Consider the following 13,546-nt stretch of genomic DNA (forward strand, 5'->3'; position numbering starts at 1 on the left):
ATAGCGGTAAATTCATGACCATCAAGCTATGGATAAAATTAACGTCAATAAAACCAGAGTCGCCACCGCGCTTTTATTGTTTCCAAAGGAAAAGGGAAAAGTACGAACAAAACCCAAAGATAAGAAGTTTTCAAATCAAAACTAATAAAAGGCCAAAGATTACAGGTAAGGGGGTTTGTTACACAGAGGGAAGGTGTTAGCACAGAAAGTGTCCTAGGTACTCCTAGGGAGCCCTTTTTGTGTACATATGCATTTGGTACAAAAATGATGTTTACAAACAAATAGAAAAAGGGGATGAGAAAAGAACTAATTAATGGTAAATCATCACCTAGTTTTGGAAACACCATCTATTACGTCTTCACACGCTACCCCCCACAACCTCACTACCTACTCCAACTCTTCCATCTTCCTACTCCTTCCTCACACTCCTCTGCTAGGGTAACTGCATTTTTTCCATAAAATCTCCAAAATGTCACAACATCAAAATACTTCTGCTTCAAAAACTGCTAAGTCTACTCAAAAGGTTAGCGCTCCTTCCATGGACATTCCAGATGATGACATTCTGGATGTGGTTCCTCTAACAGTTATTCCCTGTGAGGCCCTTGATTTGAACCATCCCATGGATGCCTCAGCTTCTGCATGCCCCAATCTAGGTAACATCTATAGTATCCCTTCTGGCTCAACTTCTGCCACTAATTCTAAGGAAGATATACACTACACTGATCGTGTTATAAGAAACCTAGTCACTAGAATCCTTAATGAAGGACATTCTGTGAAGGGAGTCTCTACTCCCCTGTCTAAAATGTACCCATCTCCTGAGGTTGAACAACATAGTGAGAAGGATGACGATTCCTCCAGTTCTGAGAAGGACATGGCTGCTGAAGGGTTGTGCTCTCTAGGGCAAACTGTGTCTGATAAAGGAAAAGCTGTGGCATCTAAAACTGCCAATGCTTCCCACTCTGAGAAGCATGATGAGGCAAACAATGTGATTGACCTAGAGGATGATAGGTCTGATGATCAAAAGGATAGTTTACTTCATCACTTAAAGCCAAGTGTGGCTAAACGCATGAAGACTCGAAAAGGAAGATCTGTGATTGAACTTATGTCAACTAGAAAAACTAAGAAGACTCTGAGTCTGGAGAGGAGGAAGGTTAGAGAAGATTCTGAGTCTGAAGAGGATGTTGAGGAAGATGTCCTTGACATCTCTCATGTGAAGAAAACCACTGTGAGGAAGTCTCCTGTTAAAGTTGTTGCTGTGCATTTGGATAACATCTCTTTCCATCTTGAGGATGGAGCTGCCAAGTGGAAATTTATGATTCAAAGAAGGGTGGCTGTGGAAAGGGAGTTGGGAAAAGATGCTGCTGAAGTCAAGGAGGTCATGGACCTGATAAAGGTTGCTGGGTTGTTGAAGACTGTGGCTGGTTTCTCTCAATGCGATGAGGGTTTAGTTAAGGAATTCATTGTCAACATTCCTGAGGATATTGCTGATAAGAACAACAAGGAATTTTGCAAGGTGTTTGTGAGGGGTAAGTGTATCACATTCTCTCCGACTGTTATTAACAATTTTTTGGGAAGACAAATTAAGGGTGCAGGTGAATTGGAAGCTACAGACAATGAGGTCCGTAGAGAGATTACAGCTAGGCAAGTGAAAGGTTGGCCTATTAGAAAGCATATTCCTGCTGGGAAGTTGACTGTCAAGTATGCTATATTGCATAAAATAGGAGCTGCAAATTGGGTGCCTACCAACCATATTTCCACCGTTGCTAATACCCTTGGAAGGTTTATTTTTGCGGTTGGAACCAAAGTGAATTTTGACTATGGTAGATTTATGTTTGAACAAATCATCAAGCATGTATCTACTAATGCAGTTAAGCTGCCTATTGCCTTTCCTCTATGATTTGTGGGATTATCCTGAGTCAACACCCTAGTATTCTGAGTTCTAATAACATACCTAGTAGAAGAAAACCTGCTCTGTCTGTGCACTATAAACTGTTTGAAGGCAGTCATGTTGAAGATATTGTCATGACATCTGCCATGAAAAAGCCATCTTCAAAAGTTGGAACAATTGCTGAGCTTAAGGAGACTTGTAAAGAGGTGGGTGAAGGGATAAGGGTAGCAACAACTAGGAAACAATCGTTGGAAGCCTTGAATGCAAGCTTGGAGCATGCTGAAGGTGAAAACATTGAACATGCTAAGGAAGCTGAAGCCCACACCTCTAGTGAGAGGTCTGCAAACAATGATGAGACAAGTGGCAATTCTGTTTCTGGTGCTGATGAAGCTGCAAGCTCAAGCTCTACTGATTAGCTCCTTTGACTTTGGTCCCTATTGACTTGATGGTTTTTGTTGCTGTTTTGATGGATTTACTTATTTTTGGGTATTACTTTGTTGATCTGTTTCTCAGCTTGCTTACAGTTGATTATGTTCTTGGTTTTGTAACCCTTTAACTTTTGACATTTCGTTTAATGACTAAATAAACATTTATTTTGTCTCTTTCGTCTCTTTTGGATAAAAAGGGTGAGAAGTAGCTATAGCTATAGATGATGTTTGTCTGATACAAAGAGGGAGAACTGTCTGGTGTGTAGTTTTTTGGCACAGGGGGAGAGCTTTCTGTGTTATGTCTGTGTAAAGCAGGTTGTTGCTGAAGAGGGAGGTGGTGTGTTCTGAGCACAAGCGCATGTGTGTTTACTAGTTGCTTTTTCTGCTAGTCATGTGTGTATGTTTACTTCTGTTGTTGAACTGATACTTTGATTGATTTCTTGTGAACGTATGATCTGATGTATATTTTAGCCAAAATTTACCAAAGGGGGAGTTTGTTGGTTCTATGTGTTGGTATCAATTTTGGTAAAACTTAGTGTTATCACAAGATGTCACGCGTGTTGTCTTGACATCTGATATCAGCTTCTTGCAGGTTGTTTAAATAGGGTTGTGCAGGATTTAGCCAAGATGTCAGACCCGATGTTAAGACATGTGCATACAGAACATTCAGTCTGAATGTTATGTGTTTTGTTGTTGCGCTTTTCATGCAAATATTTGTGTGGTTATGTGAAGATTGCATGCGCTATTCAAGGAGTAATTCTAGTTAAAACCAGAATGCTCTATTTTCCAAAAAGGAATGATTAGCTGCTGTTTCTTAGGAGATACGCAATTAAAATAGAATTAGGGTTTCATGCTGCCCAGGCCCATTCAAAAAGCTTCTATTTAAAGGCCATGTAAAACCTGTTTTAGACACACAAGATACGAACGATGAAGTGAGAGAGTTTTAGGGTTTTATTCTTGTGTGAGATTGTGTATTGTGATCCATTCATTCATCTTGTTGATGTATGAATTGGACTGAGTTTTGTGTTGTAATTTGTTCACTCTAAGCTTTGAAGTACGAGTGTATTTGTTTACTTGATTAAACCTTTTAAGCAAGATCAAGTATGTGTCCTTGAAGTGTGTCTTCCTTCTTTTTGTATTTGTTCTTATATCACTACTGTGATTGAGGGGGAGTGAGTAGGGTCTCATATCTAAGAGTTCTTAGATAGAAGTCACACAGGTAGAGATTAGGTGAAAAGATTGTAACTTGAAGTTATTTACTGAGAGTCTTTGAACTAATTATGTTTAGTGGATTTCCTTTCTGGCTTGGTAGCCTCCAGACGTAAATGAGTTTGCACCGAACTGGGTTAACAATTGTTTGTGTCGTTTGTTCAATTGTTACTCTGTTTTTATCCTTTTTATATTTCACTTGATGTTCAGATATTAGTGTCGTGACATTACCTTCGACATCTCACATCTGATACCAGAATTTCATTTTAAGTTAATATGATTAGATTCATTTACAAGTTTAATTTAGGAAAGATTTTAAAAAATTGCAATGGCATAAGGCCAAAGTTTCTAATTTGCAATAAGGTCTAAGTTTAGAAATCATAAGCAAAGAAGATTTTAAAAAGGGGGGGGGGGAGAAATTTGAAATTTAAGAAGTGGGAGAAGATGAAGAGACTAATCCTAAGCAAAACTTTAAAACTTGAGAGTTGAAAAGATCTAACCAATGGGATGCAATCCAATAGACAAGAATGTCATATAGAAACTCACTTTTCCTCTGGACTTTAAATCAACCAATATCAATAAGCAAGTAACAAAGTGAAGAGCAAGGCATCAAATAAAGATAGCCACATCCAAGCTAGCAACTTCATAGTCTTTTTCATAATCTTCCCATGTATCAGATGACATACTCCTTGAATGGCTCAAAATAAGGCATTAGACATGGGTTTAAAGTAACATTTGCATCAAGACCATGTAGCAGATGAACTCAAGTGGATCCCAAATACTTGCATCAGATGAAAGCTCAAACCATGATAACTTGGTTTCAGAAATGTTGGCATTGGCCAAGTCCTTTTGCATAGGGAATGTTGCCTAATTCTAAGTCCAGAGCTAAGATCACATCCAACAGTCTACACAATCATTTTTTAGGGGTTTTGTTGTTTATTATGTATTTTAAGGTCCTAAGACCACAAACACAAACAAGATACACAAACATATATATATATATATATATATATATAATATATATATATATATATATATATATATATATATATATATATATATATATATATATATATATATACATACACAATCACAATATATGGCTCAAATGAGCAAAAGGGAAAATGGCATAAACATAAACAAGTTAAATGATATGTCGATGGTAAATGACTTGAATTTAAATGAAATAAAGTAAATGACTTGAAATTAAAAGCAATAAGAATAAAAGTTAGTCAAATCTTAGTTGATTAGATGTTAGGACTATTTTGCTTTCCAATTGATTAAGTCATTCTTTGGAGAACACTCAACCCTTTATTCACAAGCATGGATCCTTGAACCAAGACATCTTCCAAAGGAAGGAAAAAATGTCAAGTTTCCACACAATACCATGAAAGGGGGGGGACTTACAATCCCACTTACTACAGTGCTATGCCTTTTGGGTCAAAATTTAGCGCTATGTTAAGCAATCATAATTGGACTTATGTAGAAGTCATAACTATCTGAGATCGGGAAATAGAAATTTTTGTGTTAATGCATGTTAGAGATATGGTACAATGAACCATGCTCCTAAAACATACCACACCCAAAAAGAAAATGATCAAATGATGGACCTAATCTCATCCATACTTGTATTGGTTCATCTAACATAAGTTATTGATGAACCAATTAGCCTTAGGATATTAAGATATCATTGGTCAATGAGAGGGATGAGGTAGAATGGGATTGAAGAGGAAGAGGGAGGGGAAATGAGACAAACACAAATTGGTCATGGGAGGAATTTTATCAAATTAAAATCATTCATTCATTTTGGGGGATAAAATGTACATTTCATCAATCCCCTAAATCCAATGATTTTAATCCAACAAAAGTCAAATCAACCTTGACCAAGGCCCAAACACATAGTCAAACTTCACAAGTCAATAAAAATGGGTCAACTCAAATTATTCATAATTAATCAATTAAAAATCAAATTAAAATGCATTTAAGTTAAAATATGTTTTATCAAAAACCTGAAACCCCTTCAAAATACCAAATAAATGGCCAACAAATTTATCAAAGGTCAAACAAGGTCAAAGGACCTTGGAGAAAAAACTTCATTATTTTTGAAAAGTCAGAAGTATTTTTAAACAATTAGAAATATGCACAAAAACAATTAAATCATTAAAAATATCAATATTAATCCAAAAAATAATTTTAATTCAGAAAATGAAATAGAAAAATATTTGATTTTTTTTGTGAAAGTCCCATATTTTTTGGATTAATAATGAAATTAATATGAATTAATTAAAAATAAGCAATTAAATGAAATAATCAGAAATTCAATAAAATGAGAACCATCTGATCTCCCTCATTAATTGAGGTGGCATATCAGATGGGTGAAAACGCGCGCTCAATGTGTACACGAGTCAACTATCCCACACACGTGGTAATTACTTTGGATGGATGAGATTAGAAGCCGTGAACTAGATCAGATGGTTAAAACCTTGCCAACACACCACAAGTGCCCTAGCTCCTGTCCTCTTCTCCGGTGAGGACCACCGGACTGGTCCAAGCTAAACTTAAAGAAAAATGAAAAACGAGTACACTATTTTGAAGGAAAAATGCTCAGGAGCACGAATCTGGCATCAATTTTGTCCAATTCCAAGTATATAAAAAGATACGGGGATTTGAATTTTGAGGATCATGAACTGAGTTGCTTCGATTTGACCTCAAAGCAACTCAATCTTTTTGCCTACATTGGTAGGACTTCAGACAACCAAATATCAACAAGAATGGTGGAGAATTAAGGGAGAATCGAAGAGATGAAAAATCTAAAAATTCACCTTCAATGGAGCTTCAAATTGGCTCGATCTTACTTCTAATTATGCTTGGCCTTGCTTCAGATGCTTGAGGGAAGAGAAATAGATCAAGGAAATGGATGGACTCTTGGAGTTTCAATCTCAAAACAGATGGAGAAATGAAACTCGATTTTCAAAGAAAATTCTCAAGTTTGTCCTTCAATGGTGAGGGTTTATGGTTGCAGGTTCAAATCTTGGGCACGAGGTCCATAATTATGAGCATGAAGGGTCTTATTTATAGCCAATGTGATTGATATTTGCACACTTCCAATTTTGGGAAAATTTCAAATTCTCCCTTGCATGGATGCATGGGCGTGCATTAGGCTCATGAGATGATATGTTATGATCCAAAATCTAATGTACAATATGCTGAATTCATGTTAGAAGCTCATGCAAATGTGTGTGAAAATTGGAACTTGAAATTATCCAAATGGTGCTTTAACTTACACCTATGTGCAAGTCCCTCATACTTTGTCCAAATGAGATGATTTTGGACTTTTTGGAAAGATGGAATCAAGGAGAATAACTTTCATATTGAACACCTTTTCATTTGAAGCTTGGATCATGATGAATATTGAGGTGTAAGTTTGGGAAATCAAACATATTTGAAAATTTTCTAAGTCCCAAGTCAAATGTTCATTTCTTCCATCTTGAATAACTTTTTCTATGGACTTCAAATGAAAACATTTCCTTCATAAAAGTTGTATCTCTTTCAAACATATTGAATTTGGTCACAAATTTGACCTCATTTGGATTTGGCATGAAGGAGTTATGCATTTTAGAAGTTGAGGAAAATCACTTGTTCAATGGTATTGGTCCAAAATGACCTATAATGTTTCCTCTTGGCACATGCATTTTAATGTTGAATTTGAAATTACTCCAAACATAAAAGTCGAATTAGACTTCTTGAGTTGGATCATGAAATTTGAATGGATTTAATCTCATAAAAATTGAGCAAGTTATGGTCTTGGGAAGTTGACCTCCAAACTAGGGTTCAGACAAAATGACCTATAATCCTTCACCATAAAAAGTGACTTTCCAAGCAAAAGTAGCTCTTGACTTCAACATGAAAGTTGTTTGGAATGTATTTAAAGTAACATTGCGCTTGGAATCATTTTCACATGACAAAAATTGTAGGAGATAGGGTCTAGGGAACCCCAATTTTGACCAGTTGACTTTCTCTGGTCAACCAACATGAACCAACTTGCTAGCTTGACATTATCTTGATTTTTGGGACTCATGGAGGATCATATATGCATAATATGATGTAATGTGAAGTATCCCTTGAAATATTTGATCAATTGTTGAAGAAACTTGTTGAGGAAGTCACACAAGATACCCAGAATAATTAGGGTTTCCAAGGCAAACCAACTCCTAACTCTTGATGATTTCTTGATCAAAATAACATATGAAGATCATCGGGATCCATATATGATACTTAGGGCCAATGTAAACCAATTCTTTATTGGGCTCCTTGCATTGAGGGTTTTAAACCCTAGATATGAGCTTGATAGAGCATAGGTGAGCATGTACACTACCTACAAAAGCAACAAACTATATATTGACGTATTTTTGGTATTTTGGTTAGTAAATAAAAGAAAAATTAAGTATGATACAATCAAAATGTGCTTGGTGATCTCTCCCGATGCAAACCCAAAGAATAAGGGGTAAGGAGGATGCCAAGGTGTGATTCCAATGCCAATGCATATGATGAGATAGCATGAGGGATCTTAGGGTAAAAAATGGGGTCTTACAGCTGCCCCTATTTAAGGACGTTCTAGCTAAGGAGATGAAGGTTAAAAAATCTTCATATCGACACAGTAAAATGGACTTAAATAACAGTAATAGAAACAAATTTTGGTCCCTAAGAGACCTCATGACCCATATATGAAATGTTAAAAAATAATCTCTGTGGGGACAGTGATTTCACTGAGGAAATATGCACTCGAACTCGACTGGGGAAAAAATGAACTTCAACACAAGAGTATCAGAAGTATATTATCTACTACCGGTTATTGGGTAAGGAGATAACAATATCTGTCAGAGAGGACATCCGTTACCGATTAGGGTAAACATATCAAGGATGACTCGCTAAGGGCAACCAGGAGGTGTATTCATTACAAGTTACTGGGTAAGAATAATCTATTGGGGAAAAGCCAAAATAGGATTTACAACTACCGGTTACTGGGAAGAAGACCAAAGAAAGAGAATATTTGTCACTGATTAAAGTGAACATATCAAGGATAGACTCAAAAGGAAGAATATCCGCCATCGGTTAAGATGAACATATCAAGGATAGACTGCCGGAAAAAGTAGGAATTACATCTATCTATCACTAGGTAAATCACCAAAAAGAGAATATTTGTCACCGGTTAGGATGAACATATCAAGGATAGACTCCGAGGGGAGAAAATAGGAATTATATCTATCAGTTACTGGATAGAATACCAAAAGAGAGAATATCCGTCACCGGTCAGGATGAACATATTAAGGATATACTTCGCAAGGGGAAATATGATTTACAACTACCGGGAACTGGGAAGAAGACCGCAAAGAGGAGGAAACCTGTCATAAATTAGGATGAACATATCAAGGATTAACCCTTTGGGGAAGGAAATAGGGATTACAACTACCTTTTTACTGGGTAGAAAACCAAAACGAGAATATCTGTCATCGGTTAAGAAGAACATATCAAGGATAAACTCAAAAATGAAAGAAAATCCATCATCAATTAAGATGAACATATCAAGGATAGACTTTTTGGGGAAACATGAAAACGGATCCGTTCGGAAGAATAAAGGAAATAGATTACTTTTACCGGGTATTGGAAAATAGTAAAATACTCATAAATCGAGAAGAATATTACCAGTTACTGGGTAATAAACTCTCAGGGGACCCAAAAGCATTTATCTAGGCAAGATCTAGAAAGAAAAGGTCAATCAAAGACTCAACCCAATGAGGATATAACTTAGGGGGAATGGTTCCATCCAGATAATCAACTGGGAGGAAGCTGAAATAATAATCATCCACGAGGAAATAACTCAGTGGGGAATGAGAAAGGTTAAATTCTTTATGCTTAAGGGGATGACACTCTACAATTGAAAGAGGACAGACGCACCAAATCTGTGCAGGGGAAAGGATACCACCATAGAAGAGGATCAGATAAATAATGAATCACAAAGTGTAATAATGTAATAATGAAATCTATGAATGTATATGTATATGTATATATGATGATTATGTTGACAAAACGAACACAAAGGGTACAAACGTCACCGATCTGAATCATCAATACAACACTCAGCCAATCCCAATAGGAGGGAATCAACTGGAGAAAGAGAGGTAAAGGATGAACGCGAATTATCCATCGCAAAGGCTCAAACCTATCTAGGGGAAAGGAAAATATCTGCCGAGGATCTGCACCATCAACTCTGCGAGAAATTTTAGGTCAACACCATATCAAATGGGAGACAACCTTATAGAGGGTCAGACATACTGCTATAGAATCAGTGCTGAATGAAATCCTTTGGAGACTTGTGGGGAAACACAATCTTGTGTTGGATCGATGCAAACTGCTGAGAAAATGCACCTACAAACCAAGGGAGGCAATTACAAACTCAGCTGGGGGAACCAACAAAATGATAACATGAAATAGTATCACATTCTAGGACTTAATTCAATTAAATTATATTATTATTTGCTTCAATTTATTTCATTTTACTCGATATTACTCGGTATTTCCTTTCTATTTATCTCAGGTAGTCTATTTGAAGCACAAGTAAAAAAAGGGAAGAAAAGGAGGTGCAGAAAGAAGTTTTTGGAAACAAATATCAAAAGCCAAAGCCCATCCCAAAAAGCACAGGCGTTGTGCCTGTGAAGAGCGTCACAGAGGCTGTGACGAGCGTCACGCTATGCACACTCCTGTGACGAGCGTCACACCACTCCCCTATATTTTTGCCTTCAGAGACGTTGAGTCCTATTTGCACGCCTAACCATTCGCTGCTACGTGAAGACCTTTGAAGCGGACTACTTTTGGAAACCGTTACAGAAAGTACCAGTATAAATATCAGCTTTGCAAACCCTGCAAGAGCCCCACGCTTTTTCCAGATTTCTTTGCCGTTTTTGCTTTTCCGCATTTTTCTTTTTCCAGCAGCTTAAGCATATTCTTTACAGTACTACTTTTACAATTTTTATATTGTTTCTTTTGCAATTCTATTTTCTTTTCTAGCACTTAATTAATTTTTCGCACAATAGTTTCTACACCGGAAACTATTGTGTACCTTTTACCGGATCTAACCTTACGTTAGAATCTAGTTTTTTATTCCTTCGCTTTTATTTTCCTGCCTGATTGAAGAATTCAAGAACAGATCCAACCGACCTGTGGTGGAGTGTTCAAGACTGCTATTTAATTATTGTTTGAATTTATATATGCTTTGTTTTATTGTTTATTTATATTATTTGCTTGAGATGAATTTGTTTATGCATGCTGATTTTTTAGATCTGTTTAGTATGTCTGGCTAAATTATTTAGGTATCGGTATGTAAAGTAAGCGGAATGAAGGAATCAAAACTAAGTTGGTTTAATTAAGTTTAAAATTAAAATCACTCTTTTTACGGTCTCAATTTACAGGTTTAATAACAAAGTTTTTGTACGAAAGTAAAAGACATAAAGAAGTTAAAATCAATAGAGCGAGAGTTTGAGGTTTTGACTGGACAGTGTAAATTGGACATTAATTCTAGATCAGGGAGAGAGCAATTTTTAGAGTTAATTAAATTCTAATCTTTTTCAAAAAGTATTTTTAAAGATTGAATGTGAGGACGAGAGTTAAGCATTTGAATTTAATTATATAACCTAAGTAAACAGAGCGAGAGTTTGAGATAAGGGTGTTTAAACGATTAGTGTTTTCTTAAAAAGTGTTTCTACGGATTCTATTGTTTTCAAAAAGTGGTTTTTGACTTAACTATAAGTGACAACTACGTTAACATAAAATCATAGTTTATTCAACAGAGCGAGAGTTTGAGATAAAACTTTTAATCAATAGAGTCAACTGAAAAGATTTATTTTAAAACCAAGAAACCAATAAAGAATTGATTCCCTAATTACGACGAATTACATATTGATATCCGCTTATTAGATATTTATTTTAGATCTTATTTTAGTTTTAGTTTTTCCCCCAAACAATCAAAGTATTACCTGCCTTAGCTTTACGAAGTAACCTTAGATAACGGTATATCGATTCATAAGTCCCTGTGGGATCGATATCTTTTAGAACTACGCGATAGAACTGTGCACTTGCAGTTTGTACCCCAAATTTGACTCATAAAGTCGCGATCAAGTTTTTGGCGCCGTTGCCGGGGACTTTTATTTAGTCGATATCGTAACTCTTCTGTTACGCTGTAGAGACTAAGGCTTTTCTTTTCTCTCTTCTTCCTTTCGTTGATTTGTATGCCACGCACTCGCTCACAAGGCGAGCCGTTCTACTTGCGAATCAACGATATCGAACTATATCTCCGAGTCTTACGATGAATTCGAGAATATCGTGCTGCAAACAATCTACCTCCTGTAGTACTCCCTGATTTCAAAAATATTTTCCCTTCTATACCCGAGATGGCAGAACCAACTCGTGCTCTTCGAGATTTATCCGCTCCATCGCAAGATGAACCGCATTCAAGTATTGCTCCACCCGCAATCGAAGCAAACAACTTTGAACTCAAACCTTCACTGTTGCAGGCAGTGCAACAGAACCAATTCTCTGGAAATCCTACCGAGGATCCTAACCTTCATTTATCTGTATTTGTCCAATACGCTGATACTGTTAAAGCTAATGGTGTCACTTCAGAGGCAATTCGACTTCGTCTTTTTCCTTTCTCATTAAGAGATAGCGCTAGAAGATGGCTTCAATCTCTTCCTTCCAACTCAGTCACCACATGGAACGAGTTAAAGAAAGTTTTTCTTGCCCGATACTTTCCGCCAAGCAAAACAGCTAGGTTAAGAGCCCAGATAAATGGATTTAAACAGAAAGATAACGAATCTCTTTTCGAAGCATGGGAAAGATACAAAGACATGATGAGACTTTGTCCACACCATGGTTTAGAAGACTGGTTAGTAATTCATACATTCTATAATGCTCTCTTATACAACACGAGGTTAACAATAGATGCCGCCGCAGGTGGTGCACTAATGAACAAACCTTATGCTGATGCCTACCAACTTATCGAAAGCATGGCTCAAAACCACTATCAGTGGGGAACCGAACGAACAATGGTGGAAAAACCTCAAACGAAAACTGGCATGTACGAGATAAGTAACCTTGATCATGTTAATGCAAAAGTGGATGCTCTGGTCCAGAAAATAGAAAGTTTAAATGTATCACCTCCAGCCACCGTGGTTGCTATAACTCAGAATTGCGAAGTCTGTGGAATCCAAGGTCACACTCCTGCAGATTGTCAACTTCTAACAGGAATCCAAGCGGAGCAAGTAAACTATGCTCAAGGAAGCCCCTACTCGCACACCTATAACTCAAATTGGAAGAATCATCCCAATTTTTCATATAAGAGTAATAATGCTTTATACGCACCTGGACAATCTCAAAATCAAGCCCCAGCTATACCTCCGGGATATCAGAAGCCGACCCCATCTACACCTAACAATAACGCCCCTAGGAAATCCAACTTGGAAATCATGATGGAAAACTTTATAGCTTCTCAACAGCAAACCAATAAAGATTTCTTAAACCAAAATGTACACACTGGCGAACAAATTAAACAACTAGCAAGTAAAGTAGATGCCCTGGCTACTCATAACAAAATGCTGGAAACGCAAATTTCACAAGTAGCTCAACAACAAGCGCCTACTGCTGCCCCAACTGGTACATTTCCTGGCCAACCCCAACCTAACCCAAGAAGCCACGCTCATGCAATCATACTGAGAAGTGGAAGGACCGTCTGACCCAAGGATAGAAAACCAAAACTCTAAAAGGTCAACTGAGAAGGAAAGTGAACCTAAGGAAAAGGAAGAGAGTAATAAGGAAACCGTAGAAAAGAAGGAACCTTATGTACCTCCACCACCTTATAAACCACCTATCCCTTACCCTCAAAGGCTTATTAAAACCAAAGATGCGGGCCAATTTAAAAAATTTGTTGACCTACTAAAACAATTAAACGTCACGATTCCGTCTACAAAAG

General features: G+C 36.9%; 1 protein-coding gene and 1 non-coding gene across 2 annotated transcripts; one reads left to right on the plus strand and one right to left on the minus strand.

The window, feature by feature from the left end:
* The first annotated feature begins 469 nt into the window (after window positions 1-469).
* Window positions 470-2,444, plus strand: LOC127137167 (uncharacterized). The gene is made up of 3 exons (XM_051063652.1): window positions 470-1,421; window positions 1,593-1,779; window positions 2,402-2,444. Exons 1-3 carry the CDS (start codon window positions 470-472, stop codon window positions 2,442-2,444), a joined length of 1,182 nt encoding a protein of 393 aa, XP_050919609.1.
* Window positions 2,445-12,347: 9,903 nt separating this feature from the next.
* LOC127077723 (small nucleolar RNA R71) lies at window positions 12,348-12,454 on the minus strand. The gene has a single exon (XR_007787502.1). It is a non-coding gene; the product is annotated as a small nucleolar RNA R71 (small nucleolar RNA).
* Between the last annotated feature and the right edge of the window lie 1,092 nt (window positions 12,455-13,546).

This window comes from Lathyrus oleraceus, chromosome 4 (genome assembly GCF_024323335.1).
Source record: "Lathyrus oleraceus cultivar Zhongwan6 chromosome 4, CAAS_Psat_ZW6_1.0, whole genome shotgun sequence".
Classification (NCBI taxonomy): domain Eukaryota; kingdom Viridiplantae; phylum Streptophyta; class Magnoliopsida; order Fabales; family Fabaceae; genus Lathyrus; species Lathyrus oleraceus.